The following is a 16,371-nucleotide window of genomic DNA, read 5'->3' as shown; positions in this document are numbered from 1 at the left end:
GCAGGAAAAACAAACAAAACTCCTCGGCTCCCAAAGGTCAGGCATTCAGAACGGGACGTCTGCAGAAGTCGCTCCAGGTAATGATACAGAGGTCCTGGCGCGTGGGCCAGCGTGGCGCAGTGGTGAGAGCGTGCCTAAGTGAGGACAGAGTCTCTTGGGGTAGGCAGGGGGTTACCCCAGGGGGTTCCCAAAGTTTTGTTCACGGAGGACCACTTAATGGGCGGGACATCATGCCGGGGGCCACATAATAAAATGAATATGCAATGCAGCACTATTGTGTTCAACTGACCTAACATAACATGCCTTACGTGTACAGAGCTACAAGGAGATTGCAGCACCATTACTTACTGAAGAGTCAATGGCTATGGCTTGTTCTAGGGAGCATAGCAGCCATTAAAAAAGTCCCTTTGTGGGCCCCATAGAAACCCTTTTTGGGCCACATGTGCCCTGTGGAGCACTTTGGGAGCTCCTATGCATCCACTCGACACCTTCTTATTTAGATGGAGAGACATGTGACCTCTAAGTGTTCCTTTCAAAATCCCATTGCAGGGGTCATTAGTATTGGCAGTTTCCTCTATGCACCTTGAGAAATGCTGGCTTTACACCAGATATGTCCTACAGATTATAGGAAACTGCCCCATATACCAGATGCCCAGAAGCTTGCATACAACATCCACTACGGGCACATGTAACAGCCACAGGTAACATAGCAGGTTTCAGAAGCACGCACATGTGAGGACCCACTTGGGGTTGCCATAATATCCCCAGAAGAAAGGAAGAGTCAAATAAAAGTGTCATGGAGTGATTGGAAGGTCACGCAGAAGGACAGGAAAGGTGCTCCAGCCAGCCAGCCAGGCATGGCTCTAGCCCATTTACTGCTTCTGCAAAGATCACATCCAAACCGGGAGTTTGTGTTCCTGGCACTACTCCTGCTCTTCTGTTTGTGCCACTGCCCAAAAACGTTCAGGCTCCTAGGGTGCTGTGGCAAGTCATAACCACTGCTGTGGTTGGACTACACTTGTAGCCACACTGCTTTTTAAGAGTGCAGTGGTTTGACCACTTATGCAGACAGCAGGAGAGCCAGGCTTTTCTCTTCGTCTAAAGGAGCAACTCGCTACCTAGGGGCACCTCACGTACAACAGGAAGGGATGAAGCAGAAAGGACAGCCTTTCCCCCTCTTGCTACTGGGCTTCAAGTTTCTGGACAGAGCAGAAATACCCGATTTTTCCCTGACCACAAGTCCATGTGTTTCTGCCCCTTGTAATATGTGCACAATGCATTCAGCCACAGTTTCCCCACAGACATCCCCTGGCATGCACATGAAAGCCCATGCACACCCATCCCAGTACTTATATTGTAGTTTCTTTGTGGCTCTCGTGATATTTGATGGTTTTGAGGCACCCGCTCTTGGAGTCAAGAGACTGCAAAACCTGCTATTTCATTTTGTACAGACTCAGCTCCAGGACTCTGCAATGTCCTGGACACTGCTGCAGATAAGAGCATGAAGTGAAACTACCGGTGCCTACCCTCCCATTCCCATGTAGGGGTTCAGAGCGATAACACCCTTTCATATACAGTCTTTCTGGGAAACACTTGGCCTGATCCTGGGTGTCAGCCGGTGCACACATTTAAATCAAAGCTCTATAAGCACAAAAGGCACTAGGAGCCTGAGTGCATTTAACTTAAACACCTGTTCATCTGATGAGACTGCTGTACAATCACAAGGGTGATTAACTGTCTGCATCACAAGAGTGCTTGGAGGTCTTATCTAGGGACAAGTGCCATGTTTCCAGGCACCGTACAAACACAGAAGAGTGCCCTTATCCTGAAATATATAGGCAAAGGGTGGGAGAAGAGGGGTAGTCATACCTCCATTTCTTCAACAGGGTATTGAGGCAGAGAGAGAGAGAGGGCAGCTTGCCAAAGGTTACACAAAAAGTCTGCGGAAAAGCCTCAACTAGTCAAGCCCCTTTACCACAAACCCATCCTACGTAGAATGAATTCTTTCACCTGCTGTTTCAGGACAAGCCCTCTCCCCACATGAAGAAGCCTGCATGACTCTGCTATGGAAAGCCAAGGGTTATTATGAGATCAATACACTTCCGATGAAATTACAGCTCTTCCCAGCTCAGTCAAAACACAAGGATTCTTTTTGATTTCATGCAGTGGCAATTGATACTCATGGTGTGTTCTGCTTTAAATGCAGGCTTTAAGTGCTGGTTTCTGCCTGCTGGGGCTTGTAATCAGAGCAAATAATATCTAGGGGTTGTGTGCAGAGGAAGATGAACCACAAGGCAGATTCGGATCAGTCTGACATTAGTTCTCCCAATGAAACGACTCCGCTGATGTTAGTGGGATTCATCCCAGAATACCTCGCTTTAGGTTCTCGGGGTCTTTTGGAAACCAGACAAAGGATGTCTCACATTTAGGAGTGAACTTGGAATCTAGAATGATAGGTCATTTGTAACTACAGCGCAAGACAACTATGGGCATCCAGCTGTAAACTCGAGCTCAAGGACTTATCCTTTTGTATTACCCCTCTCCCTGAGATACTCTATCAAGCTCTCCCCAGCACAAAATGGAAGGAAACCACCCCCAATTCTTTTGAAGGGGTTGACACTGAACGGGTCTACACAACCTTGCTTAATAAACTCATATTCTACCAGAGCAAAACTCTTCCTTCTTAAGGGCGCCGTGATCACATCCAGGCCGTTCGCACTGTCAGCTCCTGATGTCAATACTGCCTGGATCCCTCTTTCCTGTCTATGCAGCTCAGGTTCACAGGGAAGGCCTATAAAGCACATACAAACCACTAAGGGAGGGGGATTTTCCCATTATCTTAACAAAGAGAGCACAGTGAGGTATCTGATCATAGAAAACCTTTTCAGTTCTTTTAGATTAGGCTTGTTTCCTTAAATTTCCCCCTTCTGATCCCTTCATGTTCTTAGTTCATTTACTTGATTGCATTTACATAGGAGAGGCAACATCAGAAAAAAGTTTGTGGTGATGGGAGTGGAATTTCTCAGTCAAGTTTATTTTAAGTGACACATTTAGGATACCTAGATATCCAAGGAGCTATATATAGATATGGGTAAATTACAGAAAAAGCCCCTATACTTCTCAAAACCACAATGCCACAAGGATAGATTATATGAATTACTGTCATTACTGAAATTGCTAGCTGAAGAAGAAACATCCAAACAGCATACAGTGCCCCAGCAGTTTGACTGTAGGAACCACTGTAATTACACAAAGTATTTTAAATCATGCCAGTACAAACAAGATCTGGAAATGGAAAATACCATGCTAGTCATTACGTCTGTAGATTAATGGCTGGCAAGGAAGTGCTTGGTACTGGTTACTCATGCCCAAATGGTGGGCATAATGAAGTCATGTCCATCACCTCCGCGGACTACCTTAGATGACGGGCAAAAAGTTCTTCCATAGTGTCATCTGCAATATCTGATGCTCTAACTCAGCTCAGCTGCTAGCAGAGAAGATCTATATCCCTGGCTAAGGGAGCACCAACCCTTTCTCCACAAACTCCAAGGAAGCTGTAACGTCATGTATCTCATGCCAAGATTATCAACCGGCCGTGAATAATGGTTGATGGCCATAAGCATCTGCACAACAGCTTGCATAGAAGAACCCAGAAGAACCCATTATGCACTAGAGATTTAGTAGTGAATTCAAAATGCCTCTTGTGTCACACTATTGGCTTGTTGGGTCACAGCCTTCTCTGTAGAGCACTTAGAAAGCCCTCTAGCCTCAATATGGTCAATAGGAGATGAAATCTGTCATAGGGGAGTGGCAATTCTAACGAGTTATTCTGTCTTCCATGCAGGAAGTTTGAAATCAGCCTTTCCAAAAGCAAGTTTATTAAAGCTCTCATTACAGATTTCTCTGCAGAAAGAAAGGATTTGTTCTCTGACCGGCTGTATTGGTCTGCACTTCCCCAGCATACGCAACTTCACCTCGCCTCACCTCCCCAAGGTCAGCATTTTGTTCCCTCTGCACATGTTATTACTAAATACCCCAGATTTAACAAGTAAGGATAACAGTTCCCTTTAGCTTCCATAAAAGGAAATATTTCTTGGTACTGAACAGATCAGAGGCAAAGCAGAAGTGTAGAAGCCTGCCCACTTGCATCCTGCTTTGCTTACCTTGCTCCGAGCAGCCCACATTCCTGTCGGGCAAATAGCCCACTCTCCTCCAAACTGCACATGCACACCATGCAGGAGGCAGCTGCAGGCTCCAAAAGGGCCGTGCCACTGTTCTGGGTTCAGATCCTTTCTTGCACAATGTTCTGAAACCTAATCTCCAAACGCTGCCGCATCAGATCACTCTTCCCGTATTGACTACAGACATGGCACGGCAGCTGTGTGTACTTATGTCGAGATGATGAAAGTAAAGTTTCCTCCAGTGAACTTTATTATTATTCACAGAGAGGGAATTGAAAAACAGTGGGCTAACACCACAGGGCACCCTGATGAATCAGCCACGCGTTTCCTTGCCACCAGGGCTGCTTCCTGTACTGCCTTGCCAACCTTCAATGGTACATACTAGGCCTTCCTTCAAGGATCCTCACTACAGCTCATCGCAACCTCCTTCCAGCAGCTTCCTTGCTACAGGAGACCGTGTTTTCTTCCCCCATCCCTGGAAATCCTTGCACTTACTGCCAAGGCTCAGCAGGGTTTGCCTTGTATCCTGTTAATCTCTTCCCAGCAAGCTTTTGCTCCAGTCCCTTAATATATGGTGGCTGGAGGGGTTAAAACCAGGCATAGGTCTAAGCAGATGCATTTCAGTGATGGTGGGACTGAATCTTTTTAGTATGGTTTGGGATGCTTTGGGGAACATTGCCATGGAAGAGTAAATGGGAGAAACGCTGTTGTGACTCTATGAAAACTAGTTAAGTAAAGGTGTAGCGTACAATCCCATTGTTGAACTGGGATAAGATGTTTCTTTCCCCAAGTTTCCCTGGCCTTGATTCTGCCAAACTCCCAAGACGATTACACACGCTTTAAGCACGTATGGACATTGCAAGCTTGGGGCCTCACCTTAGAAAGCTAGCTATAACAGCAAGTCACTCTGCCCTTCTTTTTCCACAGTCTCTGAAACGATGATTGTAGGCTGCATTATCTTTTGCTCATTTTTGTATCAGCCACCATGCGCTTCCTTGTTTCCCTCTAAAACCAGAGCTTGTGCTATTACGTTACTTTGATGTGGCCTTTGTTATTTTTGCATCTGGATTCCACATTTAGGAATTCAGCAGTTGGAGATGTAGTGGGGGGGTGGGGGGAATAGACTGCCCATGGCATTCAATACTGCTTAACTAGTTGTTCACCAAGGTCCCCTTTGTTTGCACTATATTCTCCTATAGATTTGTCCCTGGTTTACTACGAGTTAAAATGTTTTCCAGATTCTAAAGATGCTTTTTGTTTTTGAATCGAAGGCTGGTGAGCTGAAAGACTGAGCGAAAACACCAGCTGTCCTAGCACTGTTCTAAGGCTCTTTTTAAGAGCCAGCGAGCATCAAGGAGTCTTTCATAAGAATGTAAGAATTGGCATTTACTTGGTCAGACCACAGGTCCCTCTTGCCCAGTAACCTGTCACACAAGGCGCATCTACATGTGCAATTAATGTGATGCAATAAAGTCTGGTGCAGTTCACATTGGAGTTTATTGCTCCTGGGTGCTGCATTTACACGTGCGCCCGGGACCGCAGCACATTGAGCTGGGTCGGAGCAGCCCTGGCTGAGAGAGGGCCCAAAGGGGAGCTTGCCAGCCTGGGCTGCTCTGACCCAGTTCAACATGCTGCAGAGGAGCTGGCTGGGGCAAAAGCATGCTCCAGTGTGGGGTAGGCGGCAGACAGCCCCTGCTCGGAAGCACCCTTGTGCCCCAGCCAGCACTGTCAGCGTCCGCTCCTGTGTTGCGGCACACTAAATAATGCTGCTGTAGGACAGTACTTGTGCAGACAAGTATTAAGCTACTGTGGTGTTCATTAGCTGACTGTGGCCTAATAGGGCTGCATGTGCAGGTGCTAAGATTTAACTGCAGAATTAATTAGGCAACTCTGCATGAAATGTCTCATAGATGCACCTGCAGAGTAGATGCTGAAAGGAAGAATGAACTGGGTATGATCAGAGGTTCCCCCCCCCCGCCCCCACTGTTCCTCTCTCACTTGCAGCATCTAGTATTTAAGGTCTAGGAAGTCCTAATTCAGAGGCTGTATCCTAAACTCCCATGCTCAATAGCTACTGATGCCCCTGTCCTCCAAGGGATGCTGAAAGGAAGAATGAACTGGGTATGATCAGAGGTTCCCCCCCCCCCGCCCCCACTGTTCCTCTCTCACTTGCAGCATCTAGTATTTAAGGTCTAGGAAGTCCTAATTCAGAGGCTGTATCCTAAACTCCCATGCTCAATAGCTACTGATGCCCCTGTCCTCCAAGGGTTTGTCCAAACCTTTTTTGAATCTGGCTAAACTGCCAGCTTCTACAATATCTGGTGGCAATGAGTTCCACACTTTCATGTGTAAAAGACCTTCCTTCTGTTAGTTTTAGACTTACTACATACTAGTTTCATTTTGTGACCCCTAGTTCTTGTATTGTGAGAGAGAGAAAATAATAAATCCCTATTTACTTTCTCTTTGCCATTTCATATTTTGTAAACCCTTATCATGTCCCCTCTCAAGCTTCTCTTTTCTGAACTGAACAGACCTAGCTTCTTTAGTTTCTCCTCGTCTGGAAGTCCCTCCATACCACTGATCATCCTTGTTGTCCTTCTTGGGGCCTTCTCTAGTTCTTCTATATCCTTTTTGAAGTATAGGGCAGTATTCAAGGTATGGACGTACAAACTTTCAGGTGTTCTAGTACAAATGGTTACTGTCTCAAGGGCTAATAATTATATTATGCATCAACTAAACACAGTAAAGCAGGGTCAGTGACAAGACATGGCACACCTTAAGATGGAGGAAATGGGCTCCAATGATTAGGGAATCAGAAGTCTTGGGTTCAGTTCTCAACTCTTTCACTGACGCACAATGCCACTTTGGCTCAGAGACCTCATCCCTGTCTGTCCCTCAATTTTCCCATCTATGAAATGAAAATAATAATCCATTTTTCCCTTTTAGGGGCAAGGGGATGGGGGGAAGGGGCATTACTGAAGTACTCGTTTTAAATCTCTTTAGGTTGATCTGAAGAACGGTGCTATTGCAAGTGCAAAGTATACGTGTTGCGTAGAGCGCTAAGCCATTAACGGGTGTTATTATCTTAGCTGTAGTATCACAGAGGAGCAATCGCATAGCACAAAAAACTAGTCCACCATTTAAAAGGGGAAGAGCAATGTCTCAAAGGTCTGGTGAGAAATAATCCTGCCCCTATGGTGAGGCTGGAGGCCAAGTATCTAGCATCTTCAGAACCTGATGAGTACAGTAATAAAAGTCCCTGAAATAAGTCATTTATAGAGTGACACGAGGAAGGCAAAAGGTATAGAGGCTCAGAAGTGCCACGCCATTTTGCCCTGGCCCTGTAATCCCACTGACCATCAATTAACCGGTGAGGATGCTTCTTCTGTGTTAATGAAATTGTTATATGGAGCAATTACTCTCTCCAGATATTTGAAATATGTGACATTCCCGTAATGCAGACGAACACCAGGTGCTGACTTTTCACATTCTCTATGATAGAAAAGGGAGCTCGTCCAGGGTCACAGGTGAAATAGTCACCAGCCTGTGCAATCAGAGCCCCACCGTTATTTTGCATTCTAAGTACAGGGGGAAACATGTGATCTCTTAGCAACTTCAGGACAAACAAGCATTTGGGAATGAAGTGACTGATGGATGATCACAGGACTCACTTCTCATTGACACTAGGACTGTTGTATGTTCAGTGCATGCCTCGAGCAACTGTTGCATCTAAATGTGATGGATGAACTCTCGCTCATGTACTTATGTGGTTCTTGGTCATTTCAGAACTTGCTGACTGGTTAGGAATACTAACCTCCCTGATTTAAGAAACACTGTCCATGGTAAGACTTTACCTCCAGAGACCCAAGCATTACAATTAGTGAGCTAATGATTCCTGCTCTCAGTAAAAAGGGTTCTCTTGATTATCAGAAACTAATATCAGCACTGAGTGAATCAGCAAGTCTAGTTTAAAATCTCACTGGCATCTCAGCAAGTTCATGAAACGGAGTCCCTGCTTAGCCTGGTGGTGTATGGGGGCCGAAGCATAACATGAGAATAAAGCCCCTTATTCTTTCACATTTCTGCAGCTCTGGAAAGGAAAAAGGCTATTCTGACGAAAGCATGACATTTCCTTGCTAAACACAGAATTTCAACTCCGCATAGGGAGCACGTCTATCACGCGGCAGGTTTAAACATGAAACAAATGTGACGTGTCTACCTTAGCAGCCTTTGTGCTTCTAGTCGAGTTCCTGCGCCAACATATCAGGATGGCTATAGTTTAGCAGCTCATACGTAGGATCGACTTTTAATGCTGCTTTACGCTGAGACACAACCAACCAACCAAGCTTAACCCTGGACTATGGAGGAAAGCCTTGCTCCTATCCCAGTACAAAATCTTCCCCTTCCTCCTTTCCCAAAGATTTGCTTTTATTCTTAGTTCAAATAAGAAAGCCCCAAAGCAGTACTGTATTTATAAACCTAAACCTTAGCTTCCAAACTCCATCTAAAGCTGCTTCATCCTAGGGTTTCTCCCTCAAACTCTTCTTGTCCATTCTTCTAGTTTATTTATTTTTTGCCTCAAAAGACTCCCAGACTTTTTTTTGCCTTAAGTGAAGCCAATGAAACCAACCTGCTGTGGTTATCAGGGGAGGTCAGGTACACACGATACCTCTCTATATAAGTTACCTCAACTCCCTGTGGAAACCCCTGAAGTAAGTCTTTCTTATGCCCACCTTTCCAGCAGTACATGTTTTATCTGGAATTTAGTAAAACGGGGTTTTTGCGCTGCGTAGCATTTGGGAAACAGGAAGTTAGGGCTGTCTGAAGTGTTAGCATGGAAAATATTTTTCCAAGAAGAATGGCAATTTTTCCTAGAAAATTTTCAACTTCGTCACCAATTTTTAAATTTTGCAGTGAAAAACTAGAAATTGAAACTGGTTCAAAAAAAAAAAAAAAAAGTGGAAGGAAGGAAGGAAGAAAGGAAGGAAGGAATGGAGAGAGGAAGGAAAAGAAAAGAAAAAAAGAAAAAAAAAGCATTTATGGTTGCTGAGAATTGAATATTTTGCCATATGCAGTTATCAAAAAATGAAAGTAAAAATAGAGTTTTTAATGTGCTTTGTAAAGCTGGGATTTTTTGCTAGACAAAAATTAACAAATTTCATGGGAATGTTCCTGGACACACAAAATTGGCTTTTGCCTTTCAACCAGATCATCATAAAATATAGCCTTAAAACCCACCCGTACAGCAGGCTCGGGAACACTGCTTTGAATATGAACATACAATAGTGGCAGCAAAAGCTGTAAGGTGGAGAAGTATTATCTGGGAAGGTGGGGGTGGGGAGAAAAGGGAGTTGCGCTTGGGAGGGGTTGGCGCAGAGGCTGGTTTTGCATGTGTGAGACCTAAAATACGTCGCTCGTGTTTGAGGATGGCGGAAGATTCATTCTGGCTCTTCAGCTCTGAACTGATTCATCCACTTGTATGTAACGTCAGGTCTGTCCGGGTCAAAGAACTGGAAAATGGAAGGGATCCCTTATAATCAAGGACAGCTGAGAAGCCAGTTGTTGAAGTAAAATGCAACTCTTTTAGTTGCACAAAATGCCTGAAGCACTGCCCAAGATGTACTGAGTATCTGGAAAATTTAAGAACAAGGAGGTCTAAACAGACAGTTGAACAGTCTCTCCAGGGACTGGGTGGTCCAACAGGACTTCTCCATGTCTCCTTTTCACAATCCTGAGATGCTGATCTGAACTGGACCTGTGTGATGGGCAGTTTCCTGCTCTCCCAGGATGTTCATAAGTTCCCATTTGTCCAAGAAACTCGACAACGCTTTGAAAGCTCGTCTTTCTCTAATTCCACCCGGAAAACATTCATATTAGTAGCAACAGATCCAGCCCACACGCAGCTCAGAAAAATTAGAGGGTACTGCAAAAAAACGAATGTTTCCAGCGGTCCGATTAGCAGCAGACAGAAGCAAGCCAAGATGCATTGAAACGAGCAGGCTGTAATCATCCAGGGGCACCGTCTTGCAATGTAACACCTCTTTTTGCGCTCTTCAGACATATTTCTTGGACTCTCTTCAATCTCTCCTCTGCTTAAAAATATGGGCAGAGTTTCAGACATTTCCACCCTTTGTCACAAGAGTACGAGCTTAAAGTTTCATCAGCAGCCTATGGCAATATCATGATGGAGAATGTTGAAGTCATTTCTAAATGCCATTACTTATTAACTATCACTATTGTTTAAACCTTGGGAGTGCAAGAGGGCAGGAGGCCTGTTTTTAATCATCATGAGTTTGAGTTTCCCATTGGCCAGTGTTTAAATCTACAGAGTCAATCTATTCCTTTAAAACATACAGAACTCTGCCTTCCCCTGGACGTATTCTTCTAGTAAAGAATACTCTGAACTCTTACCTCTCAACCAGCTTTCCTAGTTAGTTAGTCAGTTTGATTTTCTATATAAAGATAAGTTCTTTTCCCCCCTCCTGCAATCTGGTTATGATTACTGGTTACTGCCACCCGCAGACTGATAAACTTATAACAGCTGCACTGCAGGAAATCACCTTCAGTTCAACCCTGATGTTGTATGGATGTCTTTAGTTAGCTTAAATAGGCTTTTAACATTCATTTTTTTTTTTTTTTTTGGTGCAAAACACCTATCATTAATTTTGACTCGAGAGATCAAACAGTTAACAACGTGTTGATCCTAGCTTACTTTCAAGTGATGTATTGTATCATTTCTGAGAATTATGAGGGGTTGATACTTTCTTTTACTAATGCATCAAAGTCGATAAGTGAGTGGGGTAGACCCATGTCCTGGGAAAGGAAGCTATTAACAGCTACACCCTGAAGGTTTTGAGGGCCGCATTGCGTCATAGCTTTCGGGTTTATTGAACATTGACTCTTTTTTTTTTTTTTAAACCAAAGGAAATGAGTTTCTATAATCCTTTGCTTTGAGCTGCACCCTCAGTGGGGTAATGAAAAATGACCTATGCTATTTGATAGCATGCTGCTTTACACAAAATAGATCTTCATGATGGTGAATGCAATTTACCTTGTGCTTTGTCTTCTCCTTAATGTTGAAATTACTGCTCTCCACAATGAATTTATTTAGCGCAGGCCTACAAGTTACTAGAAAGAAAGGGGGTTGTGGGAAGGAAGAAGCAGCTCACATTTAACATAGCATAGCAAGAAAGTGATCCCACAGAAAATGACCCATGTTCACATCAGGAGAAGCAGGGCATTTAAGTAGGCTGGATCTTGAAATGGTGGGTGTACGCATCCAGAGCAAGCTAGGTAAATTCTTTCAAGAGCAAGGCATCTGCTTCCTTGAAAACCCTTTTTTTTTTGGCAGAATTTGTATGTGAGTTGGGCATGTTGAGTGATTTATGGGACCATTAAACATACACTAAATCAATCTCTATTAGAAAGAAAAAGCAATGTACTTTAAAAAAGGCCCTCAAGCTAGGTTTCTGAACCCAAGGTCTGATGTTGCAAAGCAAATGGTCATTGGTAATTTGGGAGATGTAATATGAACTGAGTCAGTCAATTTGGATATGATAGTTTTTAATGTTCCATGAATCTAGCAAAATGTGTATCCAATTAACTACTACTAAAGGGCCTTATTTATAAAATAATACTTTTGCGGTCGGGTTGCACTTTTTCCATTCATTTCAGCATACAGTTCAGGTTGCAGATTGTGTGCATGTGATTAGTGAAGACAAACATCAGTTTTATGCTAGGCTGTATTGGCACATTGGTGGGGGCTTGGGCAGTATGATCAGGGAAATCAAATCCCTTCTGTCCCTGTTATCATAGAAGGGTTGCTTGGTAGAACTATCATGGTTTAAGGGCTTGTCCTTTCAAGGAAGTTGTAGTTAAGAGACAAACAGAGTATGCAATGCCCTGGCAAGTCTTAATTCCTTAATGCTACTTTGGATCTATGGGTAACTGTGGCTAGCAAATAATTATCCTTTAGTCCACAACATAAGCATTCTCCTTTGCAAATGTGAGATTCAAAGAACATATGCATAATTTATCTCTGTACAAATGACTCTCCAAAATGATGACTTCCTCTTTCCACATCCATGTTAAAGCCATGTATGCTGTCCTTCTCAAACAGAGCCAAAAATATGTTTTGTGAACTATAGACCTGCATACTCTACGTACTGCCTGAGCAAGCGAGCATAACATTCAACAGGCCAAATACATTCTATCAATGGAGCATGACGCTATTTTCTTCTGGACATGGTTAGAGATTAGAAACGGTGACAAAAGTTGTAAAACTATAGTTTGTGCATTCCTCTCTCTCTATACATGTATTGACGTGGAGAACTTACTGGGGGACACCGCACCAAGAACTCATCGAAAAAGAAGAGAGACTTTCCAGCAGAAAATCTTGCAGGCGCTTGACTACTTTCTGTGCAATCCCAATTCATTTCAAGCTTCTGTGTTTGCTCCAAATTGTCTAAAAAATAGAGTTTTTCATTAAAAAACTCTGAACAGTTTTCCTTCTATTTTAAAACCAGAAACAGCACAGATTTGAAAAGTGTCATTTTCAACGTGGAAATAGAAATGCTGCTGCAACACTTAGAAAACCCAAATCCCCACTGCACTGAAATAAACACCAAACTTCTGTTTGACCTAAATAGGGCAAGGATTTTGCCTAGAAGGCAAAGATAGGAGAGGACATCCCACTGGGCAGGGCCTTTCCTGTGACTAAACCCACATTGTCATGAATGAGATTTTCAAGGCTGAAGCCAGTGAGCCCGAAATGAAACACTAGCAGGTTGGAGTGCAATACCCGGGAGTGAACGGTGATATAAGCATTCCTAGGCATCGAACTTATGTTTAGTTACTAGAAGCAGAAATCCCAATGTTATGGTCCTAAGATTTAGCTCTTTCCATGCCCAAGTGGTGAGAGAGTCTACATAGAAAATCACAGGGTGAGAAGGAACCTCCGAGTTTATCTACTCCAATCCCATGTGCAGATGCACGATTCACTGTTCCTAAACCATGAGAGGGATGCTCCTCCAACCTCTTCCTGGAAAGCTCCAGTGAAGGCGATTCTGCAACTTCCCTAAGCAGCTTCCTCCATTGGCCTACTGAGAGGTGCTCTCAATCTGCTTGGCTAGAGTTTAAACCCCCTTGCCCCTTCTCCCGCCCCAGGATAAGCCAGGACATTGTTTCACTATCCCAATTAGGGCAGCCTTCAGTTCTGTTCTGGGAGTGCCGTGTTTGGGTAAGGCAGTGGGAGATTGCCTGTGAGATATGCTGGGGCCCTAGTGCTCTCCATCCTAGGTCTCAAAAGATCATCCTTGTGCAGCTGGAGCTCTGGCAGGCATGCTAGGGAGAAACCGCAGCTTTCAGCAACTTGGTTGTGAGTTGTCAGCTGTAGTCTGCTGAAATAAAAAGGACTGGAATATTTGACCTGTTAACACTGAAGCCAAGACTAACAAAGACGTTACTGTCAGAAAACCTGCAGCAAGGGGATGTGCCCAAAGATGCACTAGAGCATGACTAATGATGCCTTTGTGGCAGGATATTTTTGCGTCACCCCCTGTGCACAGAGATGGATGGTCCAGGTTTTTCTCTCAAGGGGCTGGAGAGGTGAATGGAAACTCCATGGAAAGTGAGGGTTGGATCCTGCTCCCACTAATGCCGATGGCAAAACTGCAATCAGAGTAGGGGGAAGCAAGGTGGGGCCCTAGGCTAATACTTTGTACAGGAAGGGAGGAGAAATGGGGCCCTGATGGAGTTAGGCCTCAGCTTCTCCCATAGACCTGCAGAAAGATTTCCCAAAGGCAGTTAGAGTTATGAATACTTCTCCTTTGTCTTTCCCCAAGACCAAAGGAATTCAGATGCAGAGGACATCCAGAGCAGAGGAAAAGGCAGCTTGAGTGGCATCTCTTTTGCACCTTCCTAAACCAAAAGCTGTTATTTCCTCTGACAGTCAGCAAGGGGCACTTCCCAGTAGCATCGTTTTTCCTCCCTGATGCTTGTCAAGCTTTGAGGAAGCTGATGACATTCCCATCCCTGGCATAAAACTCTGCCTTTATAAAATGTTATTCCTTGGCTCCACACGCCTCCCTCATCTATATCAACACATAGCTCTTTGATACAGGTTTCCCACTGTTACACTGGTTACTGACTCAAATCATTTTATAAATGCCTTTAGTTTGGCATGGGTGGGGTTGTTCCATCTATTGTTATGCTCATTTGTGTTCAATGCATTTGCAAACATTGTTTTCCCGATTGTCATGTGGACAACATACCAGTAGTTAATATAATTACAGAAAGGGCTGAAAGAATGAGCATGTCTTTAATTATCTAGGGCTTGCTCATTTGACCAAGTTCTCAGACCCAAATAATTTTCCTTAAAAAGAACCGCTCACATCATACTTTAACCCGATGCCAAAAATGTACTTCCAATCTCCACCCTGCAGTGGCCTTCGTCCAAAAGATTCATCTTCTTCAGCTCTGTTGGAAACAGCCCCTACAGCCCCTAACCTTTCCTCCTAGCTTCCCATCATCCACCCCTTGCTGGAGACGGTGTTTAATTTCAGACCTGCAATACATCAGGCCCACCTTACCCAGGCATCCAAACCATCCCAAACCCTCTCTGAACCATATGTTTCTGCTTCCTTCTGCATGCCAGGAACCCTGCCCATTCCTCAACCTCTCCTTCCCTAAGGATCTGTGTCTCTTCTGTCATAAACCATCTAATCCCCAGCATAAAAGCTCACAACGAACGAGAGTTTCACTGGCATTTTAAAACTATTTTTGAAAAGAAAAGATTTCTTCCTGTAAAGTCCCCACCTGAGAAAGATCCCTATTATTGGGTTTCGTGTCCCTTAGCATAAGCAGAACTACACATTCGATCCTTAAGGACATTGGTAGCCAGAAGGAAAATAACTAAACATGAAGAGTTATCTTCAAGAATAGTAACAGGTTGTCTCTATTTCACTTAGGGCATTAAAACACTTTTTGGGTAACTCCTCCACCTTTAAGCAAATGCATTAGGGACCGCAGATGAACAATGCTGTCTAAATGCTGTAGACATGTTAGAAATGTCATGGGAAATCTTGTGGCAGTGAGACGTCAAACTCAGAGGTGAAAACACTAGAGGATGAGAAAGTTGGCAAACCCTCTATCTTCCTGCTTTGATGCACTGAACTAGAACTCAGGGCTACTGGACTTCCTCACATTATTGCTCTGATCTTCACTTCCTCCTGCTGCAGTTGCTGGGTATTTAACCGAATGCCTTCTTTGGGCCTAATTCTGCTTTTGCCCCTTTGCTTACATTCAGAGATACTTTATGAATGAGCTGTCTCAGTGATATCAGTGGGCCTGTTTGCATAATAAAGGGCGACTCAATTTGAGTAAGTTTGGCAGAACCTGGCTCTCTTCTGTATGATGCATATAATGAAATCCTTCGGGTTAGATTGTGCAGCCCTTACTCATGCTCGGTGGGATTACTTGTGTAAATCAGAGAGTGTGGTCTGCAAACTTACCACATGAATCCTCCCACCTGAATGGGAACTAGGATAAGAGAAAAGATGTTTATTTCAAAGTCAGTTTTGGGGTCATATCTAACATCTTGGGTTCATCCACTTTAGTAACATTTTGATTCAGTGAGGACCTACCTGTGTGGCTCTGGCTGATCTATGCCTTGAGTTCGGTCCCTTCATACCTATCTTAAACCAGCCAGGTACTACAACGCCCAGAATTTCTCACTGACAATCACACATATTTTTCCTACTTTGTTTGCTGTTTGTGGCAGAACAAAAAAACAACCCAACCCAACCCAAGAAGATCCAAAGCAGTTGGGAGGTCCATGCCCTTTCTAAGTTCATTGACAGTACCAGGGATAGATAGGGAAATTTTATCTTAAGACCCTGCAACAAAGGTTAAGACAGTAGTTGTCTTTCATTACATGAGATGTTTACTCATTCTTGCAGCATCCTATCTTATCCTTCATCCAGACTTTATTAGGATGCCAAGAAACAGTAAACCTATAATTTAAGAAATGTATCACACAGGGAAACTTTTTGCTTCACAAATAAAAAAGGGAGCTGGAGATCTCAGATTAACCCTCCTTCTCTTTAAATTTTTCCTGATAATTCATGGGAAAGGAGAAAAAAGTTAAGTGTGGCGCCCAAAACTGGACGCAGTACTCCAACTGTGGCCTGAG

General features: G+C 43.8%; 1 protein-coding gene across 2 annotated transcripts in view; it reads left to right on the top strand.

Annotated features, from left to right (window-relative positions):
• BMP7 (bone morphogenetic protein 7) overlaps window positions 1–16,371 on the top strand; it is a 90,762-nt gene that overhangs the window by 58,673 nt on the left and 15,718 nt on the right. For both annotated transcript variants that reach the window (XR_003094200.1, XM_025204692.1), the window contains exon 9: window positions 1–77. This exon is cut by the window's left edge and continues 1 nt beyond it. Coding sequence is in view for 1 of the 2 variants with exons in the window: in XM_025204692.1 (XP_025060477.1) it covers window positions 1–77 (77 nt within the window). In the remaining variant the exon portion in view is untranslated. The remainder of the gene's footprint in view (window positions 78–16,371) is intronic.

The sequence above is a fragment of the Alligator sinensis genome, unplaced genomic scaffold, assembly GCF_000455745.1.
Source record: "Alligator sinensis unplaced genomic scaffold, ASM45574v1 scaffold970_1, whole genome shotgun sequence".
Taxonomy (NCBI): Eukaryota; Metazoa; Chordata; order Crocodylia; family Alligatoridae; genus Alligator; species Alligator sinensis.
Note: the sequence above shows the minus strand (reverse complement) of the source record. Positions and strands in the feature narration are given on the sequence as shown.